This window comes from Nilaparvata lugens, chromosome 7, assembly GCF_014356525.2.
Source record: "Nilaparvata lugens isolate BPH chromosome 7, ASM1435652v1, whole genome shotgun sequence".
Taxonomy (NCBI): Eukaryota; Metazoa; Arthropoda; class Insecta; order Hemiptera; family Delphacidae; genus Nilaparvata; species Nilaparvata lugens.
The window spans coordinates 35,034,042-35,055,345 of NC_052510.1; the positions used below are offsets into that span (position 1 = coordinate 35,034,042).

Sequence of the window (21,304 nt, forward strand, 5' to 3'; positions counted from 1 at the left end):
TTTCTGTTCAGAAACCATCCCCAATATTCACACAACATATTCCCAAAGTTTCATGCCATTATGTCAAGTAGTTTTCAAGTCTACAGGGAACAAACAATAAACATCATACACAAACAGACATTCATTTTTTTTATTTTATAAATAGATTTCCATTCGGCTCAAACAAAAGCCTCTCTAAATGAAGGTAGAATGATAAGGATTCAGTTCTGTTGTTTTAACATTTTTTCAAATCACTTTCAAAAAGTTTATGTAGTACCTACTATTGTGTTTGAGACACTTCTGGCGCTATCATAGTTTCACCACTATTCTGTTCCACAGTCCTATCTCTCTAGTCGTTAACTATATCTATAATAATTATATAAAGTAAAGAGCTGGCTTATGCATGTACGGGATAGGAAAATTATGTTTGACGCATCATCACCTCTGAACTACTGGACTAATTAACTTGAAATTTTGCTTATAGATTCTTAATTAACCAAGGATGGTTATAGGCCTATTCTCAATTCTTCAAAATTTCATAACGTCAAGTTTTCATTTTGTCAAGTTTTAAAATAGATCCTTGCGAAGCACGGGTTCTTGCTTACTTACTTACTTACTCCGTGGCCATACAACCCATTGAGGGTCTTGGCCTTCCGCAATATGCCTCTCCATTCGTCTCGGTCTTGCACCTTTCTCCTCCAACCTCTGATACCCATTTCTTTCAGGTCATTCTCTACGTCATCAATCCAGCGCATTCTCGGTCTTCCCTTTAATCTTCTTCCACCTGGATTCATTCTGTGGACTTTTTTCGCACTCCTGGAGTCACTCATTCGTTCAAGGTGTCCCAGCCAGCTAAGACGCCTAACTTTTATCTCACTCACAATGTCTGGGTTTCCGAAAAGCTCTCGTAACTCCTGATTAGTACGTATCCTCCATTCTCCATTACTGAAGATAGGTCCATATATTTTCCGGAGGATTTTTCTTTCCCAGACATTAAGTAGCGCTTCGTCTTTTTGAGTTAGGACCCAAGTTTCTGCACCATAAAGCACTACTGGTCTAATAACGGTGATATATACTTGTATTTTCACTTTCCTAGTGATGAGCCGGGAATTCAAAAAATGTTTCATGGCATAATAGCATCGATTACCTGCTGACAGCTTTGCTTTGATATCTACCTGCACTTCATTTCTATGTGTTATCATAGCACCTAAGTACTTGAATTCGTCAACTCTTTCAAAGATACTATTGCCCATCACTAGTTGCCTTTCGTTTTCTTGACCATCTATCTGCTGTTGAACATGTATTTTGTCTTGTTTGCATTTATGGTGAGTCCTGTATTCTGAGAGCCAATTTCCAGTTGGTTGAAACCTTCTTCCAGAGCTCTTTTGTTCCTAGCAATCAAAACCACATCATCCGCATATGCCATATATTGCAATGTTCTATCCATGATTGTTCCATTTGGATTGACAGTCAAGTTTCGCATTACTTTCTCCAAACTTATGTTGAACAGCATTGCTGATAAAACATCTCCTTGTCTCAGACCTTTGCTTGCCATGAAACTGCTAGATAGTCTCCCTTGCACCTTTATTTTATATTTAGTCTCTTTGAGTGTCATTCTGACCAATCTCACCAGCTTACAAGGTATAGACCTACCAAATTCTATCATAGCTTTAATGAGACTATCTCTTTTTATGCTATCAAATGCTTGTTTATAGTCTATGTAAAGTTGATGTAGACTTATATTGTACTCATAGCATTTCTCTAAAATTGTGCGTATTGTGAATATATGATCTGTACATGATCTGTTCGGCCTAAATCCACATTGATAGTCTCCTATTATCTCATCCATATATGGTATCAATCTCTTGGCAATTATTTTGGTCAATATCTTATAAGCAACACTTAACAAGGCTATTCCTCTGTAGTTTGTGCAGTCGATTTTGCTTCCTTTTTTGTGGATAGGACATATTAACGCCGTGTGCCAGTCTTCAGGCATTTCTTCTTCTCTCCAGATTTGCACTATCAAACTATGTAATGTGCTGAGGAGCGCAGGGCCACCAGTTTTGATCATTTCTGCCGTGATTGCATCTTCTCCAGGCGCTTTGTTGTTCTTCATCGAACCAATGGCTTCTTCCATTTCATGTAGTTGGGGGTCGTGGCTGAATGGTTCTGGACCTATACGGGTGATTCCTTCCATTCCACCATCCTCTTCTGCAATCTCTCCAAGTAAATCACTGAAATATTCTTTCCATCGTTCAATGACTTCTTCTTCGCCACCAATGAGGTTGCCTTCCTTATCTGTGCAGAAATTTGTTCGTGGTTGGAAACCAGCTTTTCCTTCACGTATCCTCAGGTACATCTTTCTTGCATCCTTTGTTTCAGCATATGCCATGATTTCTTCCAGCTTCCTCTTTTCAAAATCTCTTTTCTTTCTACGGCAGACTTGTCTGGCAGACGATCTCTTCTCTTGGAACAGGTTCATTGTTGCCCTTGTTCTCCTATTCAACATACTTATTCTTGCCTTATTTCTCTCTTCAAGGGCTTGTATGCATTCTTCATCTATCCATGTATTTCTGACTTCCTTTCTCTTGTATCCGATTGTCTCCTGAGCACTCATCACAATACTATGTCTCAGATTTTTCCATTTCTGTTCTGCTGTTGTGTCCCCCGCATGCTGGTATTCTTCTAGCTTATCTTGTAATCTTTGTTGGTAGGCTTCTTTCAGACTTTGGTTTTTGAGTAGCTTTTCACAGTCGAACTTTAGTTGTTTCTTGCCTTTGGAGAACCCAGTGTTATTTATTCTTTGCCTGTATTTCAATCTTATCATGAAGTGATCTGTGTCACAATCAGCTCCACGAAGACTTCTCACATCAAGGATATCTGAGCCGTGACGTCTGTCAATCATAACATGATCAATTTGATTTTTTGTCCGTCCATCTGGGGATAACCACGTCATTTTGTGAACGTCCTTGTGTTTAAAAAGGTACTACTAATGGTCATGTTGTTTCCTCCTGCAAAATCAATCATTCTCAGGCCATTCTCATTGCTTTCATTGTGTAGGCTGTAGGGTCCAATAGTTGGCCTGTAACACTGTTCTCGTCCAAGTTTAGCATTGAAGTCACCAAGGATTATTTTAACATCATACTCAGGGGTATCTTTATAGACATTTTCCAGTTTCTCATAGAATTGATCTTTATTATTTCCATCTGCTTCATTGGTGGGTGCATGAACACATATCAAACTTATATTAAAGAATTTTTCTTTTATTCTCAGCAAACAAATCCTTTCATTTATTGCTTTGAATCCTATAACTTTGTCCTTAAAATTCTTGTGTACAAGAAATCCTGTTCCAAATGTGTTATGGTCGTGTCCACTGTAGAATATGGTATGATTACCTAGGTCCATTATTCCATTCCCTTTCCATCTTATTTCCTGTAGAGCTACAATTCCAATTCTATACTTTTCTAGTTCTTGTCTCAGTCTCATTGTGCTACCGGCTCTATTTAAACTTGTGACATTCCAAGAAGCAATCAACATATCTCTTCTTCTCCTCTTTCGTTTTTCCATCCGTTTCCTAATCAAGTCATTGTCTGTTTCCAAATCAATCCTGTAATTCCTGTCCTGTTCCGAGGCATATTTAGTGGTTTTCGTAACGTAGTTCTTTTTACGGGGTAGGATTGTTAGCCCTACCCCAACCCCCAACCTGGAGGACCAGTCCAGTTTTTCTTTCACGGTGGCTATTTTATTTCACCACTACCCCCCGACGCTGCTGGCTGCAGGGCCGGTGAGCATTCCCCGATTCCAACGGGGACGCGCCCGATGGAGGTAACTGGCAAGTCCCCACACGGGACGGGTTCTTGCTAGTACCTATTATATTAGTTTGAATTTACAATTCGAGACCGCAGCTTGGAAAAAGAAGAGATGATTAGCTCATAATATCGGGGACCGAGCTTCGCTCAGGAGTACAAAAGCATAAACAATTTATTACGAAAGAAGGAATTATAATGAAAAACCATTTTGGCCATGTGGTTTTTAAGAAGCGGTGATGAATAGGTCAGTGGTAGGCTATTTGGCTTTTTTATATTCCATTTCATATTCATATTGATTATTCTTTCGGGTTGAAGGTTTAATATATACTTATTAGATATATTGGAATAGTTATCTTGGCACTATCTTACTCAATCTGACATTAGGAGTTACAATACTCTAGTAGTCCAGATAACAGTAGACCTCACTGAACATCCTTTGCAATGTGGTAACGAGAATATTCATTTTTATTCTTTGTTGTTGTTTTATATTGATAATATATTGATATTGATAATTATATTGATAATGTTTTATATTGATATGTTTTATAATGATAATGTTGTTTTATATTGATATATGATAATTGATAACCACCTATTGAATTAGATATAAAAATTCACAACCATTACTCTCATATCGTCTCTAGACCCAATAATTGTATTTGTGGAACAATCGAAAAAGTCAATTTTCTAAAATATCTTGGAATAATAGTTGACAGTCACTTGAAATGGAACTTTCATGTACAACACACAATATCTAAATTAGAATACCTAATATACATTTTCTATAAAATTAATACTCTAAAGGATATCAAAATCATAAGAACCATATATCATGCATACGCTCACTCCTTGTTCCAATATGGAATAGAATTATGGGGGGGTACCTTTGACACGCACTTTAATAGAATATTTACCCTGCAAAAGCATTTAATTAGAGCCGCTCTAAAACGGCCTAGACTGTATCCAAGCAGGAATTTGTTTGTTGAATTTGGGGTTCCAACGCTACGACAGGTCTTTGTAGGGAAAATCATTACACATGCCAATAGAAATAAGCAGCATCTTACTTTGAATACACATTTACACAACCTTCGTCCGTCTGTACTCAATCCTTATACGGTACTCGAAACTTTACAAGATTAACTATAAATAAACATCAATTCACATACTTCATGGAATACTTTGCTAATATAGTCCCATATCACTTTATAAACAATAGAATAACAAAAAAAACTAAGTAGTGAAATAGAAGAGTGAGTAAAATCTAGAGTTTATTTTAAGATAAGTGTATGAAATGATAATTTTGTAATAACTGTAAGATCATAGTGTATAATACGTCTGTTATAGTACGTTTTTATTGATTCTCTACTATGGATATTATAGTATATATCCACTTTTAGTCTTGATTAATGTTATAATATTTGTAATTTTCAATCGCACTCACTGCTGGCGAACAAGTTCCACTTATGCCGGTAGTGCCTTTTATATAAATTTACTTATTTATAATATTACTTATAGTATCTATCATATTTTTAATATTTGTAATTTTCAATTGCACTCACTGCTGGCGAACAAGTTCCACTTATGCCGGTAGTGCCTTTTATATAAATTTACTTATTTATAATATTACTTATAGTATCTATCATATTTTTAATGTAAGTACTGATTGTAAAATGTTATGGCAAATAAAAATTTCAAATTTCAGTACATAAGATTATTACTTTGTATGTAGAGTGCATTTTTTTGAAATAAATATCTTTTGTCTGTCTGTCTGTCAGTTTGGTAGAAATATATTACATTTACATACAACTCAATTTATTTATTTAAGTTATCTTCATAATTCTATCTATCTTCTATCTGATTCTAATAGGTTACCAACCCATCCCTATCTTATATGATAAACCTTCAATTATAATCATACCTGCATGATTAAAAAACAGCAGACATTCAATTTACTAGAACAAATAATGGAGTGCCTTCAAGTTCAGATGTAGGCAACACGCCTAGCTTCTTCCTACATTCGCTACCTTGTCACTACGACACTGACCTTGCTTCTGTGAAACACCTTGTTTCAGTGAGAACTTGCTTCTGTGAGACTGCCATTTATAGCGCTACTACTTTGGACGGAGACCTTGTCTCTATGAAACTGCTTGTCTCTGTGGGAACTTGTTCCTGTGAGACTGCCATTTATAGAAATACTTGCTCCTGTGAAACTTGTCTCTGTGACACTAATATCGTTCAAAAACACTACTTGTCTCTGTGAAACATCCCCGGAAAGACAACTGTTCAGCGGCGACGGTGGACAACCGCCAAATGTGTAAACGTACGCATTTGGTCACGTACGCCACTGCGTAGATAAGAGCGGCAAAAACACTGCCAGCCGCAGTGGCAGTGGACGGCTGCACAACTGCCGCCAACGGCAATATGACTGCGCGGCGTTTCTGCCGCCCAGTGTGTAAGCTTCCTGATAAATATGCGCCTGATATCTATCAAAATAACTTTTCTGGTAGCAAAATTAATAGAGGACCAGGTAGGCTGAGTCCTGAATACAACTCGTCCTACCAAAACAATAGGTAATGCGAATAATTGCAAAATCAAGTAGTGAATAATTGTTATTTTTATTGTTGAATTAATTGTGATGTAAGTTTCAAAATACATAAGTTGAATGTGATGCCAATTGTAAAGACTTTCAAATTGTGAAGAAACAAATTCAAAAAATAAAATGATTTTGTATTCAAAATTTTGAATATTATTCAATGTCCTGAAATGACAAACTCTTTGATTGCCTTTGTAGGCACAGCTCATAAGTAAGATAAATCTATATAAGTAAATGAACAATAGCAGTATGAATGATAATGAATGAATGAAAATAGACAGATGAATGAATAAGAATGGATGATATTACAAATTTATGATGAATATACAATTACTCAACCTGAGTATCTTGAGGATGTCGAAAGCTGTCGAAGATTGTAGGCATTTGTAAGAAATGCTCAGGCAATGGAAATCATCATCACCATACCGGCCAGAGAGTGGGAGGGTATATGTAACCCCAAAGTGGAATGCTAAATTGCACAGTTGACCAAGTGAGTGGGAGGGTATATGGAACCCCAAAGTGGATGCAATTTCGACTGTCAATAGAGACTGCAGACCTTTATTGGTAGATTCGATCATAGGTAGAATTGTAGAACAGATTCGGTAGCAGATTGATTCGAGAGATGTAGAGAGAGATTGATTGAGTTTCCCAAAATCCAAACTGTGGACAGAGGAAAAGAAAATACCCTACGGTAAGAAAATATGTTGACTGTAGCAACAGCGCTCTGAACTACACAGAGCTCAGAGTACAAAGAGTTTGAAAACAAGAATATGAAATAAAGATTTGTAGAAACATCAAGCAATCTTGATGATCTTGGAATTTTGCAGAAATGCAATGGAATCAAAATGCTAAATTGACATTTTTTAAAAAATATTGAAATAGATGAACAATGTAAAATTGGAAAGAGCTTTAAACTAAATTCTAAAAATTGAGTTCAGAAAAGCGTGTTCAAATGGAAAGTGAGGTTACACCTACCAGAAGTTTGAGATTCAAACACAATCCGTGAAGACATACAAGTTGTTTGATTGAATTAGGCCAATATTTATCGCAAATATGCCAATGAAACATGAAAGTATTGAATATTCAGCTGGAATAAATTCAAATTCGAAAATTGAAAACAAGAGCTGGCCAATTCCCACATTCCGGAATCGAGTTGAAACAAAGAAGCAGCACACCAGCGCCACACAAGCCGAGTGGAGCAAAACCTACCTACAACGATTTCCGCAAGTGAGAAATGCAAGAATAAAAATACAAAACACAAATATTATTCAAAAGCAAGTGAAAAAGGACAAATTTGAAATTAATCAAATAATACTAGACAACAAATTGAAATTATTACAAAGATACAAATATTGAAAACAATGCAGACTAAATCTGCCAAACGTTGGCTATACTGGCAACGCGCTAAGTTCAAAAATCAAGGATGATGCAAATTGAGTTTTAACATAGACTGGGCCCCGTTTTGCAATTGGAAGAATTGTAAAACAAAGAAGAAAGAAAAAATATGTTAAAGAGATTTGCATCATTCGCTATCATCTAATGGCAAAGGTGCAACACTAGCAATAGAACGTTTGAAAACACCAGAATCAGTTAGAACCTGGATGACTCTAACCTTGTCATCGGAGCCAGGGAAAACCTCTGTAATACGTCCAAGCTTCCAGAGTGTTGGTGGTGTCCCAGGATCCTTCAATAGCACAAGAGTGCCAACTTGAAGATTGGGTGATGAAGAAGACCATTTATGTCTTTTCTGAAGAGTAACTAAATATTCTTCAGACCATTGTTGCCAAAATTCCTTTGTGACTTCAGCAAGTCTATTCCAACGTGCAAGAAAATTCACATGTTTGAATTTCTGCTTATGAGAAGGCAAAGCATTGAGTGGGCGCGCAATGAGAAAATGCCCAGGTGACAAAAATTGAAGATCAAGAGGGTCCTCAGACAATGGAACAATAGGTGAAGAATTCAAAATAGCTTCAACTTGTGCAGAAAGAGTACACATTTCTTCAAAATTCCAAATATGTTTGAAAGCAATAATTTTATATACACTCTTGAAATTTCTTATTCCTCTCTCCCACAGACCACCATGATGAGGAGCTCTTGGGGAATGAAATTCCATTGAATGTGCAAAGATGCAGCTGAATTTTGAAGTATTTGTTGATTGCTAGGCAAGTTGAGGAAGTCACCTAACTCTTTGAGATCATTATTTGCACCCACAAAAGTGGTAGCATTGTCTGAATATATATTCCTTGGAATACCTCGTCTTGAGATGAAACGGGTGAGAGCAGCCAGAAAGACTGAAGTGGACAGCTCTGATACTACTTCTATATGTACAGCACGAGTTATCATGCAAATGAAAAATGTAAAATAGGCTTTACCAAATGTCCGTGTCTTTGGACCACCAATACGCAGACTAAAAGGTCCAGCATAGTCTAGACCAACATTCATGAATGGAAAATCAATATTTACATGCACAGAGGGCAATTGACCCATCAATTGTGCAGCTTGAGTATGAGTGAAACGAAAACACTTGATACACTTTTGCAGAACATTCTTAACAGTACGCCTTGTTGATGGTATCCAGAACCGTTGTCTGATTGCAGCCATGGTTGCTTGCACACCAGCATGACACAATTTGTTATGATGATAAAAAATCAGTGCCTTGGTGAATTTGTGATTGGCAGGAAGCAATATCTGATGCTTGAAATCAAAATCAATATTAGCATTAGCTAAACGTCCTCCTACTCTTATGAGGCCATCAGAGTGAATGAACAAAGACAAAGAATGAAACTTACTGGAGGCATTCAACTCATCATTTGCACATAAAATTTCCAACTCCTTGTGGAATGCTTCAGCTTGAATGGCCTTCAATAGATGAATTCCAGCATCTTCAATTTCATCAACTGAAAGGGCGTCAGTATGGCGATCAGCAACTTTCTGACGAATGTTATGTAAAAAACGCAGAACATAAGCAGTGACACGAATAATTTTAAAACTATTGGAAACACGTTCAGAAATAATGGATAAAGGTGAAACAACTGCAGTATTTACAAGAACTGTATTGGGAGCTAGAATAGCTACATGAGAAGAGAATGACCTCCAACTATCAGTTGGATCAGCCAACCATGGGGGACCATGCCACCAGAGTTTGTTGTTTGCTAATTCACTAGGAATCATGCCATGAGAAATTAAATCAGCTGGATTGTGAGATGATTTCACATAGTTCCAGACATACTGTGAGGTAGATTCTTGGATTTCACCTACTCTCAATGAAACAAAAATTTACTTTCTGTCAGGAGGAGACTGCAACCACTTGCAGACAATTTGAGAATCTGACCAGAGAAAAACACCTGGAATAGTCAAATCAAGAGAATTCAAAGCACTTACAACTTTGTTAATGAGTCGTGATAATACTAAGGCACCACAAAGTTCCAAATTTGGAATGGAGACAGGCTTGAGAGGTGCAACACGTGATTTTCCACAAAGAAGATGAGTTTGAACAACATTATTTTGGATGGTGCGTACATACACACAAGCGCCATAAGCAGTAGCGCTAGAATCAGAAAAACCATGAAGTTCAACTATGGAACATTGATCTTTTGATACTACACAATGTAGTATTGAGATGCTTGAAATTTTGGATAGTTCTTGTATGATCTGCAACCACTTCAGTAGCATGTCATTGGGCAGACTATCATCCCAATCAATTTTTGCAAGCCATAAATTTTGAAATAAGATTTTTGGAAGGATTATGATGGAACTAATGATTCCAAGTAGATCAAAAGTTGAAGCAATAACTGACAGAAACTCACGCTTTGTGAATGAAGTCTTTTCAGAAATTTTATCAATGTTAGAACAGATGGATAGACTATCAGAATTGGAATTCCACAGTAAAACTAGAGCTTTGGTTATTCCATTATCAGGATCTGAAATTGGTTTAACAATGGAAGTTTCTAGCAAATTGGATGGTAGTGAATTCAGTAACTCAGGGGAATTGGACATCCACTTCCTTAATTCAAAACATCCTTTATTCAAAGTGGTGAGCAATTGATGTGACAATTCCATGGCTTGTTCCAATGTAGATGCACCAGAGATTAGGTCATCAACATAAAATTCTTGATGAATTGAATGATACAATGGAGAATCAGGTGTTCATTCAAGTTCAGCAAGTAAATTCAAGGTTCTAGTGCTGAGATAAGATGCACAAGCTGTCCCATAAGTAAATGTGGCCAATTGGTATTCTTGAAGAGGTTTTGAAGTATCATCTCTCCAAAAAATACGATGCAAATTACGATCAGAAGGATCTAGAAGAATTTGGCGGTACATTTTAGTTATGTCCGCGATGAAAGCAAATGGTCGCATACAAAATCGTAGGACAATGTCAAAAAGGTCTGACTGAACAACAGGACCCTTGAAGATAACATCATTGAGAGAAATTCCGGTTGATGTTTTGGCGCTAGCATCAAACACAACTCTTGTTTTGGTTGTAGTGGAGTCAGGCTTGAAGACAGCGTGATGTGGAATATAATAGACTTGTTCCTCAGGGGCTGGTGGCGGTACAGGGTGCATGTGACCTAAATCTTCATATTCCTGCATAAATTCAACATATTGAGGTTTGAGCTCAGGTTCTTTAAGAAATCTTTTTTCCAATGAATGGAAACGTTTCATAGCTTGAGTCCTTGAATGACCAAGGGTGGCAAATGAATCCTTGCGAGGTAAGGACACTTGGAAACGACCATCTTCATGCCTGATGGTATTTTCTTTGTAGTGTGCTTCAACCCTAGCACACTCAGGAGAGACAGGAATAACTGAAGAGACTTCTTCCAGCTTCCAGAAGGTTTCCAACTGATTGGAGACTTCAGCTGTGGAGACAAAATTGGTAACAAATTGATTAGATGATTTTTTGAGTGACACTGATTTGGGTAATTGACAAGAGCCAAAAACAATCCAGCCAAGTTTTGTATTTTGTAGGATTGGAACATCAGGTGACACAATAATTTGATTGCCAGTCATGATTGCGGCATAAACGTCAATACCCAATAGGATATCAATTTTCTTAGATTTATGAAAATTTGGATCTGCAAGTCGAATATTGCTTGGAATCTTGTAATAGTTAAGATCAATTGTGACATGAGGAATACATGAGGCAAATTTGTCAACAACAATACATTCTTGTTGCGTTGACCAAGTATGATCAGATGATTTTATTAATACTGAGTGAACAACTGTAGATTTGGCTTGCATACTGGACACTCCATTAATCAGATTAGTTACATGACGAGAAGGAAGAGCTAATCTATCAGCCAACTCTTGAGTGATGAGTGAACAATCACTTCCTGTGTCCATTAAAGCATTACATGCAATTAATTCACCATTTGAACTAACAACCAGAACCTCTGCGGTAGGTAATACTTGAACTGATGACTTATTATTAGAAATGATGGATGAAGCAGCATGTGAAACAACTGTTGTTTCTGAATTATCAGATTGTGAACTAACTGAATTTGATGCTGAAGATGAATGGGCACTAGAAACGGTGCACTCATTCTGAGACTGAATCACATTAGAAACAACATTCTTACCTCCTGAATTGCTAGTAAAGGAATCATGTAGAACAGTGTGATGTCGCTTATCACATTTTTGGTATCTCTTTGAAGAGCAGTTGTGATTGTCAGTGTAAGGATTAAGGCAATTGAAACACAACCCTTTCCTTTTGATTGCATCATAACGTTGATTGATGGGAATCTTTGAAAAATTGACACATTTGAAAATCCCATGAGATCAATCATTGCAAAATTGACAGGATACTGATGGCTGAAAATTATTCAGAGTATCATTTTGAGCAAAGGGACGAGTATTTTGCCTAACATTGGGTGCATTTGAAGTAGCTTGAGTAAAAACCTTTTGATTAGTTGGTGGATTTGAGGGGCTATGATATGAAATAGCATCCATTACCTTACATTGATTTTCAAGAAATTCCCACAGTTTATCCATAGTAGGGATTTCATTTATTTCAATGCGTTTTTCCCATTCGTGCAAGATATTAGAGTCAAGTTGAGATGTGATTTTTTGCATGTAAAGTAAATCTTTAATTTGAACATCCAATTTGAGTGCTTCTAAAGCATTAATGTGACATTTACAGTGATCAATGAAAGCTCTAAGAGATTTGGAACAATTTTTCTTGAGTGCTGGGGGTGATTCAATACCTTGAATGTGGGTACTTGCAATTAATCTGGGGTTATTGTACCTCTGTGTAAGCAGATTCCATGCAAGCTCAAAGTTTCCATTCCCTGGAGGAATATTCTGAATGTGTGCAAGGGCTTCACCACTGAGAGCTTTGCGCAAATAATACAGCTTTGTAGCTGGAGCCAAAGTTTGGTTTTCAATAACCATATTGGAAAAGGTATCACAGAATTCAAGCCATGAATCAAAGGAACCTGAAAATTCTGGTAACGGTACCATTGGTAATTGTAGACCTTGATAAATAGGCATAGTGGGTTGCAAAGGCAGAGAATTGACATTATTAGCAGTCACTGAAGCAGATGGCGATTGATTTGTGTTGATTACACTATTATGATCTACAGTCCCCGGTGATTTGGGAACTGGAGAGGAGTTTGGTGACTGATGTTCCATTGCCGGTGCTTGAAATGTAGCAACTTGCTGCTGTGAATCATAATTTTTCAAAATTGTATTTACATTAGCAATTAACATTAAAAATTTTTCTGTGACAATTTGATGTTCATTGTCATCAATGTCATCTGAATCAAATTCCAGGCTTATCTCTTCATAACGTTGCTCAAAGTTGAGCAATTTAGTTTTGACTGCTAGTAGTTTTTGAAAATCATTTTCATCATTGATTTTAAAATTGAAATATTCAGTATAAAGCCAAGATAGATTTTTAATGATGCCACTTCTCACAGTGAGAAGGCTATTTCGTTTGCCTTTAGGAGGCATATTGAAAATTGGAACGATACCTCAATTGAAAATGTTTGACCTCCTCTTACACTGGATGGCTACTGGTGTTGTATCCAATTGTTGGGAACAATGACATAAGTGCTTGGTTGAATGTATCAGTATGAGCAACTCCATACAAATATTACCCTTGAACATACAGAAATAAACACTATGAATAAAAGTATAAGACAATAATCATTACACAATTGATGTAAAATAATGAATAAGAATAAATGTATTTTCTAAGCATATGTCAATATGAAGTATCTGGACCGGAGATGGCCAAACTTATAATGATAAATATGCGCCTGATATCTATCAAAATAACTTTTCTGGTAGCAAAATTAATAGAGGACCAGGTAGGCTGAGTCCTGAATACAACTCATCCTACCAAAACAAAAGGTAATGCGAATAATTGCAAAATCAAGTAGTGAATAATTGTTATTTTTATTGTTGAATTAATTGTGATGTAAGTTTCAAAATACATAAGTTGAATGTGATGCCAATTGTAAAGACTTTCAAATTGTGAAGAAATAAATTCAAAAAATAAAATGATTTTGTATTCAAAATTTTGAATATTATTCAATGTCCTGAAATGACAAACTCTTTGATTGCCTTTGTAGGCACAGCTCATAAGTAAGATAAATCTATATAAGTAAATGAACAATAGCAGTATGAATGATAATGAATGAATGAAAATAGACAGATGAATGAATAAGAATGGATGATATTACAAATTTATGATGAATATACAATTACTCAACCTGAGTATCTTGAGGATGTCAAAAGCTGTCGAAGATTGTAGGCATTTGTAAGAAATGCTCCGGCAATGGAAATCATCATCACCATACCGGCCAGAGAGTGGGAGGGTATATGTAACCCCAAAGTGGAATGCTAAATTGCACAGTCGACCAAGTGAGTGGGAGGGTATATGGAACCCCAAAGTGGATGCAATTTTGACTGTCAATAGAGACTGCAGACCTTTATCGGTAGATTCGATCGTAGGTAGAATTGTAGAACAGATTTGGTAGCAGATTGATTCGAGAGATGTAGAGAGAGATTGATTGAGTTTCCCAAAATCCAAACTGTGGACAGAGGAAAAGAAAATACCCTACGGTAAGAAAATATGTTGACTGTAGCAACAGCGCTCTGAACTACACAGAGCTCAGAGTACAAAGAGTTTGAAAACAAGAATATGAAATAAAGATTTGTAGAAACATCAAGCAATCTTGATGATCTTGGAATTTTGCAGAAATGCAATGGAATCAAAATGCTAAATTGACATTTTTTAAAAAATATTGAAATAGATGAACAATGTAAAATTGGAAAGAGCTTCAAACTAAATTCTAAAAATTGAGTTCAGAAAAGCGTGTTCAAATGGAAAGTGAGGTTACACCTACCAGAAGTTTGAGATTCAAACACAATCCGTGAAGACATACAAGTTGTTTGATTGAATTAGGCCAATATTTATCGCAAATATGCCAATGAAACATGAAAGTATTGAATATTCAGCTGGAATAAATTCAAATTCGAAAATTGAAAACAAGAGCTGGCCAATTCCCACATTCCGGAATCGAGTTGAAACAAAGAAGCAGCACACCAGTGCCACACAAGCCGAGTGGAGCAAAACCTACCTACAACGATTTCCGCAAGTGAGAAATGCAAGAATAAAAATACAAAACACAAATATTATTCAAAAGCAAGTGAAAAAGGACAAATTTGAAATTAATCAAATAATACTAGACAACAAATTGAAATTATTACAAAGATACAAATATTGAAAACAATGCAGACTAAATCTGCCAAACGTTGGCTATACTGGCAACGCGCTAAGTTCAAAAATCAAGGATGATGCAAATTGAGTTTTAACACTTCCATTCAAGTCTATAGACTACTGCTCGAACGGCGGCGACGGCGAAATTACCGCCGCGACAGAAACCGCCCAATGTGTAACCGGCATTACGATACACAATATAGCCTACATCAATATTACACATATTGTAGGTTCACAATACTCAACAGTGAATTAGGACAGTGAGTGGCGAATCTAGCCATAAAATTACGTCCTACAGGGAGTAACTTGTAAGGTTTTGATTTTATATTTTCTTCTAGAACATTTTTCCGCGAGGTGGAACAAAGTCACTAAATCAATTCAATAGAAACATGCTGTCCTGTCATTTCCAGTGACTTTATAACGTCTCACTAAAAAGTATCTTATCTGCCTTTTCAAAATATTTTACAGCCAAGCTTTTAATCCTGGATTGAGTTGTAGTCTCAGCCAAACCTTCTTTTTCCCATCCTCATATTTTCTACATCTATTGTTTTTTCTTCTACCAACTGCTGCTTTATAAAAACATCAATTTCCACTCGTGCGGCAATCAAAAATTCAGATTTGATTGCGCCACTGCACATTTTCCTGACTCACTCACACTTTGGGTATTTCTATTCTTGACTTGGCCATTTTTGAAAATATTTCTGATTTTGTTGACTAAAAACAAAAATTATAACTTTTAAATGTTATTGTATGTGGTAACCCTGAATATGAAAATAAGAGGGAAAAAATAAACTGCCGAAAAAATCTTTAATAATTTTATTACATCAACTGGTACTATTTTATTTTTTATATAAAAATACACATCACAAAAATAACAAAGACTGTTGAAGATTATTTTACAATTTAGTTAAATTACATTAAAATAATGAACCACTTTTATACTCTTACAAATGAACTTTCATCCCCACAATTTTTTAGTGACTTAATCTTTATTTTTCACAATTATTTTTTTCAATTCAACAATACAGATTGTAGACATAATCAAGTTTCAACAGTTTCATTACATTTTGACAGCGATACAATTATTAAAAGTTATGTAGACTATTCTATTAGTTATACTTTCTTGTTTTTATAACATTTCAACTAATTCAGTAACAATGATTAGATTTATTAATAAGTTAAGAGCCATAAATGTGAAAACCTGGAAATAAATAACGAGTTTTGTCAAAACGTAACCAACTTAAATTGAATCAAAATATTTTGAAATTATATAAACAGTATTAGGTAAAATATTACTTATTAAGTAACTCCTCGCACTACATCTCATAGAAATAACAATTACATATAAAAAGTAATAACATAATCTGTGAACCAAACATGTTTCATACGAATTTAAAACATAACAGTAGATTGTGGCAAACATTTGTCTTTAGAAATAGTATAATAATATCTAATCGTAAATTCTAAATAAACCTAAAATATTAATAGTTCGACCCTTATCAATAGTTCTTGACTATTATAAATAGCCTAAAAGCTTACTAATTTCCATTGGAATATCATTTGTAATTTTCTGTACAAGAGACATTTTGAAGTTAAAAAAACTAGGTGATTATTCTATTCCAAAATTAAGTTTGCATCCAAAATTTGAACAGACTGGATAGATCAGTAAATACAGAGAATGATTATAATGCAATTCACGTTGAGATTAACACGGCGTAGAAAAGATTGCATAGCAATTTACCAAAGAGGAGTAGTGTATACCAATATTATTGTAATTATTATAGATCTCAAGAAGGCTAACTGCCTGTGTAAACTGACTGCTTTTTAGAATGAGATAAAAAGATGCATGGGTTCTTTACATTACCATAAACCATCAAACGTGCTGATTAGTATGTAATATATTTTCATTGAATCTCACGAAAATCTTGATCACTCGGCACACATTTTACAAAATATAATAAATTGGAGAAACAAACAATGCATTTTACAATAATATGTATACCTATTATTAAGTAATATCAGCTAAGGCGGAAAGTCTAGGAATATTTGAAAACTTATTCTACTACAATTTCACACTGTGATAAATTTCATTTTTTAAATTGGAAGATAAGTTCAAGTTTGATACACTATATTCAAGCAATGATATAAGATGAGACGATAACGTGAACAAAATTGTATTATTCTACAATAATTATAATAAAATTGAGAAATAACCAAAATTAAAAGAAAGAACTCAAGAAATAAATATTGTGTTAATTAAATAGGATAACAGAATAATTAAATAAATAATAACAGTATGGAAGAATGTTCAGTCGGTCATCAGTCATCAGTGTTTCCTTGATAATCGCCTTTTCTTTATTTGATATTTCGTTTATTATCGCGTTGCTTGTATGAGATTTTCACAAGAACGTATTTTGATATTAGATTTTATCAATATATTTATTGTGAGTTCAATAATATATTTTAACATATTTTGGAGTACCGGTTATTGAAATTCGGTTCTTTTTATATCGTTCTCGTTCATTAATAATGAGCAACTGTCAATAAGGATCCATATAAGTTGAAAATTAGTTGAGAATTGATTGTCATCATGTTCAAAAAATTATTTATTCAATTTATCTATTTACTTAATAGTAACATATAAGAGTTTATTCTATTAAGCTTGAGAATGATATTAATATATTATTAGTTAAATATATTACCGACATTTCAAAAAGGAAATCTGTTAAAAGAAACTACAATGAAAAAATTATGAATACGAAAATACCAACATTAAAAGAATCTATGTTATAATGAAAGATCTGATAATGTTGTCGAGGCCTCAATTACACCTCACAATTGAATGGAACACAATTATAATAACTATACTAGCAGGGTACCCGTGCTTCGCTACGGGAATTGGTAGATAAGAATATTTTTGTGAAACATTTATAATCTAAATTCTAACAAAATTGTTATAATCGTTTTTGAGATTAGGCCACAACTTGACATGAAAATTATTGAGTCAAATCATTTGAATGATTAATTGATGTGTTGGAACTGCTCTGTAGAATAGTAGTCCAATTGCAGAGAGTTTTGTAGAATATTGGGCGGGGCTTGAGAGTCGACCTCGAATTTAGTCATTGGCAATTTATATTTCTCGTTGACAGTTATCAAATTAGCAGTGATCATGTTATTTTTGCTTTTGCTTGATGCAATTGAAGATTAAATTCCAAATTTAGTTGATTCGGAAGTTGATCTAGTATCCATGGATCTTTTGCTTATTCTGAAATTTTTGGCATAGCATGACGCTTAATTTTCGTTTCACTTATTTAAAAGTGTGGAAGCAGCCAATCTACTGATTCTTTCTTTCATGGAAGTCCATTCATACAAAAGAGTCTATTCATAATAGTTAGTATAAAATTTATTGTGGCTGATTCCTCATGTCCTAAACTTTACTATCATTAAAGTGGGATGAATTTGCATAAATCTGAATAGAGTTTATTTAATCACTTTGATTATTGACTACCATTATATGATTTCTTTCTTTGATCTCAGCTTGAAACCAAAAGCTTAGGGATGAAAATTTGGATGTAAACTAACAAATGACTCAATTTAATTTCTATCTAAAATATCGGGGCACCGAGCTTCGCTTGTTATTTATTGATAAACAGAACACAATTATTCAAAAAGATTGGGGAAGGACTAACAGGCACAGCCCAAAACTGTTTCTTCCCCGAATTTTGATTTATACACTATGAATAGTCCAAAAAGTAGGTTATGTTCCATACACTTGAATTCAGATCCAATTTTAATCCAAACATTTGAAAACAGAAAAGTTCTGATTTAGATTGTTTACAGACCAAATTGAATTTCTGTTATCGACAGACGACGAAATTATCATCTGTTTTTCCAAGAATGAAAAATTATTATCCTTTTCATGTCCTTCAGCGAGTTTCCCAGAGATGAGACCTAGCGCAATCAATTTTTTATATCATAAACCTACTATGTTCCAAATTTCGTGAAAATAGTTAGAGCTGTTTTCCAGATCCGTTGGACATACATAACCATATACAGAAATTGCTCTCTTAATACCGGGTGATTACAAATGAAATAGACAACTTCAATAGCCTGTACAAAATTAAACTGGTGTATTTCAACATAGTAAGTGATATAGGTTTGTAGGGAATTTCTTAAAGCTTATGTTAGTAGAACTGTTGCTGGCTATTGTTGGCTGCTCCGTGTTACAACAGCCAGTTTAGTTTAGCAATATGGCCGCTACTCAAGTGGAGAAAGCTTATTGTGTTCTTGAATTAGCCAAAACAAACTCTGTTACTGTTGTGCAGCGTCATTTCAGAACAAAATACGGTAAACCACCACCAACAAGGCAATCAATTTATGACTGGTATGAACGTTTTGAAAGCAGTGGATGTGTGTGTAAGAAGAAGAGTACTGGAAGACCTTCTGTTACAGAAGAAAAAATTGATAGTGTTCGTGATGTTTTTGTACGAGGTCCAGGAAAATCGACTAGATCAGCGAGTTTAGAATTGCAAATTCCTCAACCTACTGTGTGGAAAATTCTGCGGAAACGTTTGAAAATGACACCTTATAAATTACAGTTAGTACAAAGTTTAAATGACAATGATAAACTTGTACGTAAAAATTTTTGTCAAGAGATGCAACATTGTCTTGAAAATGACGACACATTGTTTAATCGCCTAATTTTCAGTGATGAATGCACTTTTCACATTAGTGGAAAAGTTAACAGACATAATGTACGAGTATGGGGAACAGAAAACCCAAGAGAGACTGTACAGCATATACGCGATTCTCCTAAAGTGAACGTGTTTTGCGCTTTATCTTGTGAAAAGGTTTACGGGCCTTTCTTCTTCCAAGAACCATCAGTAACCGGAAGAATTTATCTGGACATGTTAACCGAATGGTTAATGCCTCAACTCCATGAAGATAGTTGTAACTTCATTTTTGTACAAGATGGAGCTCCGCCTCACTGGTACTCAGACGTCAGAGGGTATCTGGATGAACATCTTCCTAGACGATGGATCGGCCGTGCAAGTGAGGAAAACGTTGTGTTTCAGCCGTGGCCACCTCGTAGTCCGGACCTAACGCCCTCGGACTTTTTCTTGTGGGGCTATGTAAAAGACAGAGTTTTCGTACCACCGCTTCCTGTTGATATCGATGATCTTAAACAACGAATCACAAATGCTCTTGCTACAGTTAACCGTGAGATGCTTAGTCGTGTGTGGTCAGAATTTGACTACCGTGTTGATATCTGTCGTGTTGCAAATGGTGCACACATTGAAAATCTGTAAATTTTCAATAAAAACTTCAAGAGTTCTTCTATGTAATCATGTAAGTAATGATCTAAACTTTTAAATAATGAATTCTCTACAAGCTATTCAAACTGTCTATTTCATTTGTAATCACCCGGTATAATAGGATTGACATCTTTAGTATTGTGATCTATCAATATCAATAGGTTTGTCTTGTGTCATTTAATGACATCATGAAAGGAAATAGGAGCAGTTGATGGAATATTATGTTTTTTCGATTTAGTTTTCAACTGATATTGAAACATGAAAATATCAGGCCCAGTAGCACAAAAGCCTGTTCAATTTCAATCAGGATTGAATTTCATGAGAATTAAAGCAGGTTTTTTTAAATAGAAGGCTTCTCTCATTGGTTCTTGTGGTATTTAGTCCAGATAATGAATTGACAGACAGTGCAACTGGCCAGAGGAGCCAATACAACAAAAGCTGAATAAATTAGTCGAATTTCAATCACCTCACAATAAACATTACATTCAACTACCATATGTTTGGAAAGATCGATTTTAAATTTGTTTTGCTATAATCCGGTCACTTTCTGAATCTATTCTTCCAGATGTTCCATGAATACTGTAATGTTTTAAATTAATTAGGTCGCCAAATTTGTTGACTCAACTACAGCTATTGTAATCTTTTTCATTTGCACATAATCTCTCACGTTTTCAACAGTTTATAGAAGCTTTTTTCTGATAAGCTGCTACTTGAGGGACCAAAATAATGTTTTTTGTCGCAAACCATAGTGGGTTTCTGATTTAATAAGAATCGTTAGAGCTTTTCGAGATCCATCCGACATACCTACATATCTACAAACACACATATTCAAACAGAAATTGCTTTCTTAGTATAATAATTTATTGACTTCAATGATTATGATTTC

The 21,304-nt window shown here is 35.1% G+C and overlaps 1 protein-coding gene across 1 annotated transcript; it reads right to left on the minus strand.

Moving 5' to 3' along the window:
* Positions 1–7,238: 7,238 nt before the first annotated feature.
* Positions 7,239–12,013, minus strand: LOC120352385. Its single transcript, XM_039432621.1, has 3 exons — positions 11,958–12,013; positions 10,819–11,237; positions 7,239–8,266 (listed from the first exon to the last, which is right to left on the minus strand). The coding sequence occupies exons 2-3, from the start codon at positions 11,041–11,043 to the stop codon at positions 7,904–7,906; spliced, it is 588 nt and encodes a 195-aa protein (XP_039288555.1). The 5' UTR covers positions 11,044–11,237; positions 11,958–12,013; the 3' UTR covers positions 7,239–7,903.
* Between the last annotated feature and the right edge of the window lie 9,291 nt (positions 12,014–21,304).

Coding starts and splice junctions, on each gene's coding strand:
- LOC120352385 (XM_039432621.1), bottom strand. CDS start 11,043: ATGAAACGTTTCCATTCATTGGAAAAAAGATTTCTTAAAGAACCTGAG. Junction 8,267..10,818: donor ATGCTAGCGCCAAAACATCA/ACCGGAATTTCT, acceptor CATTTTCTCATT/GCGCGCCCACTCAATGCTTT.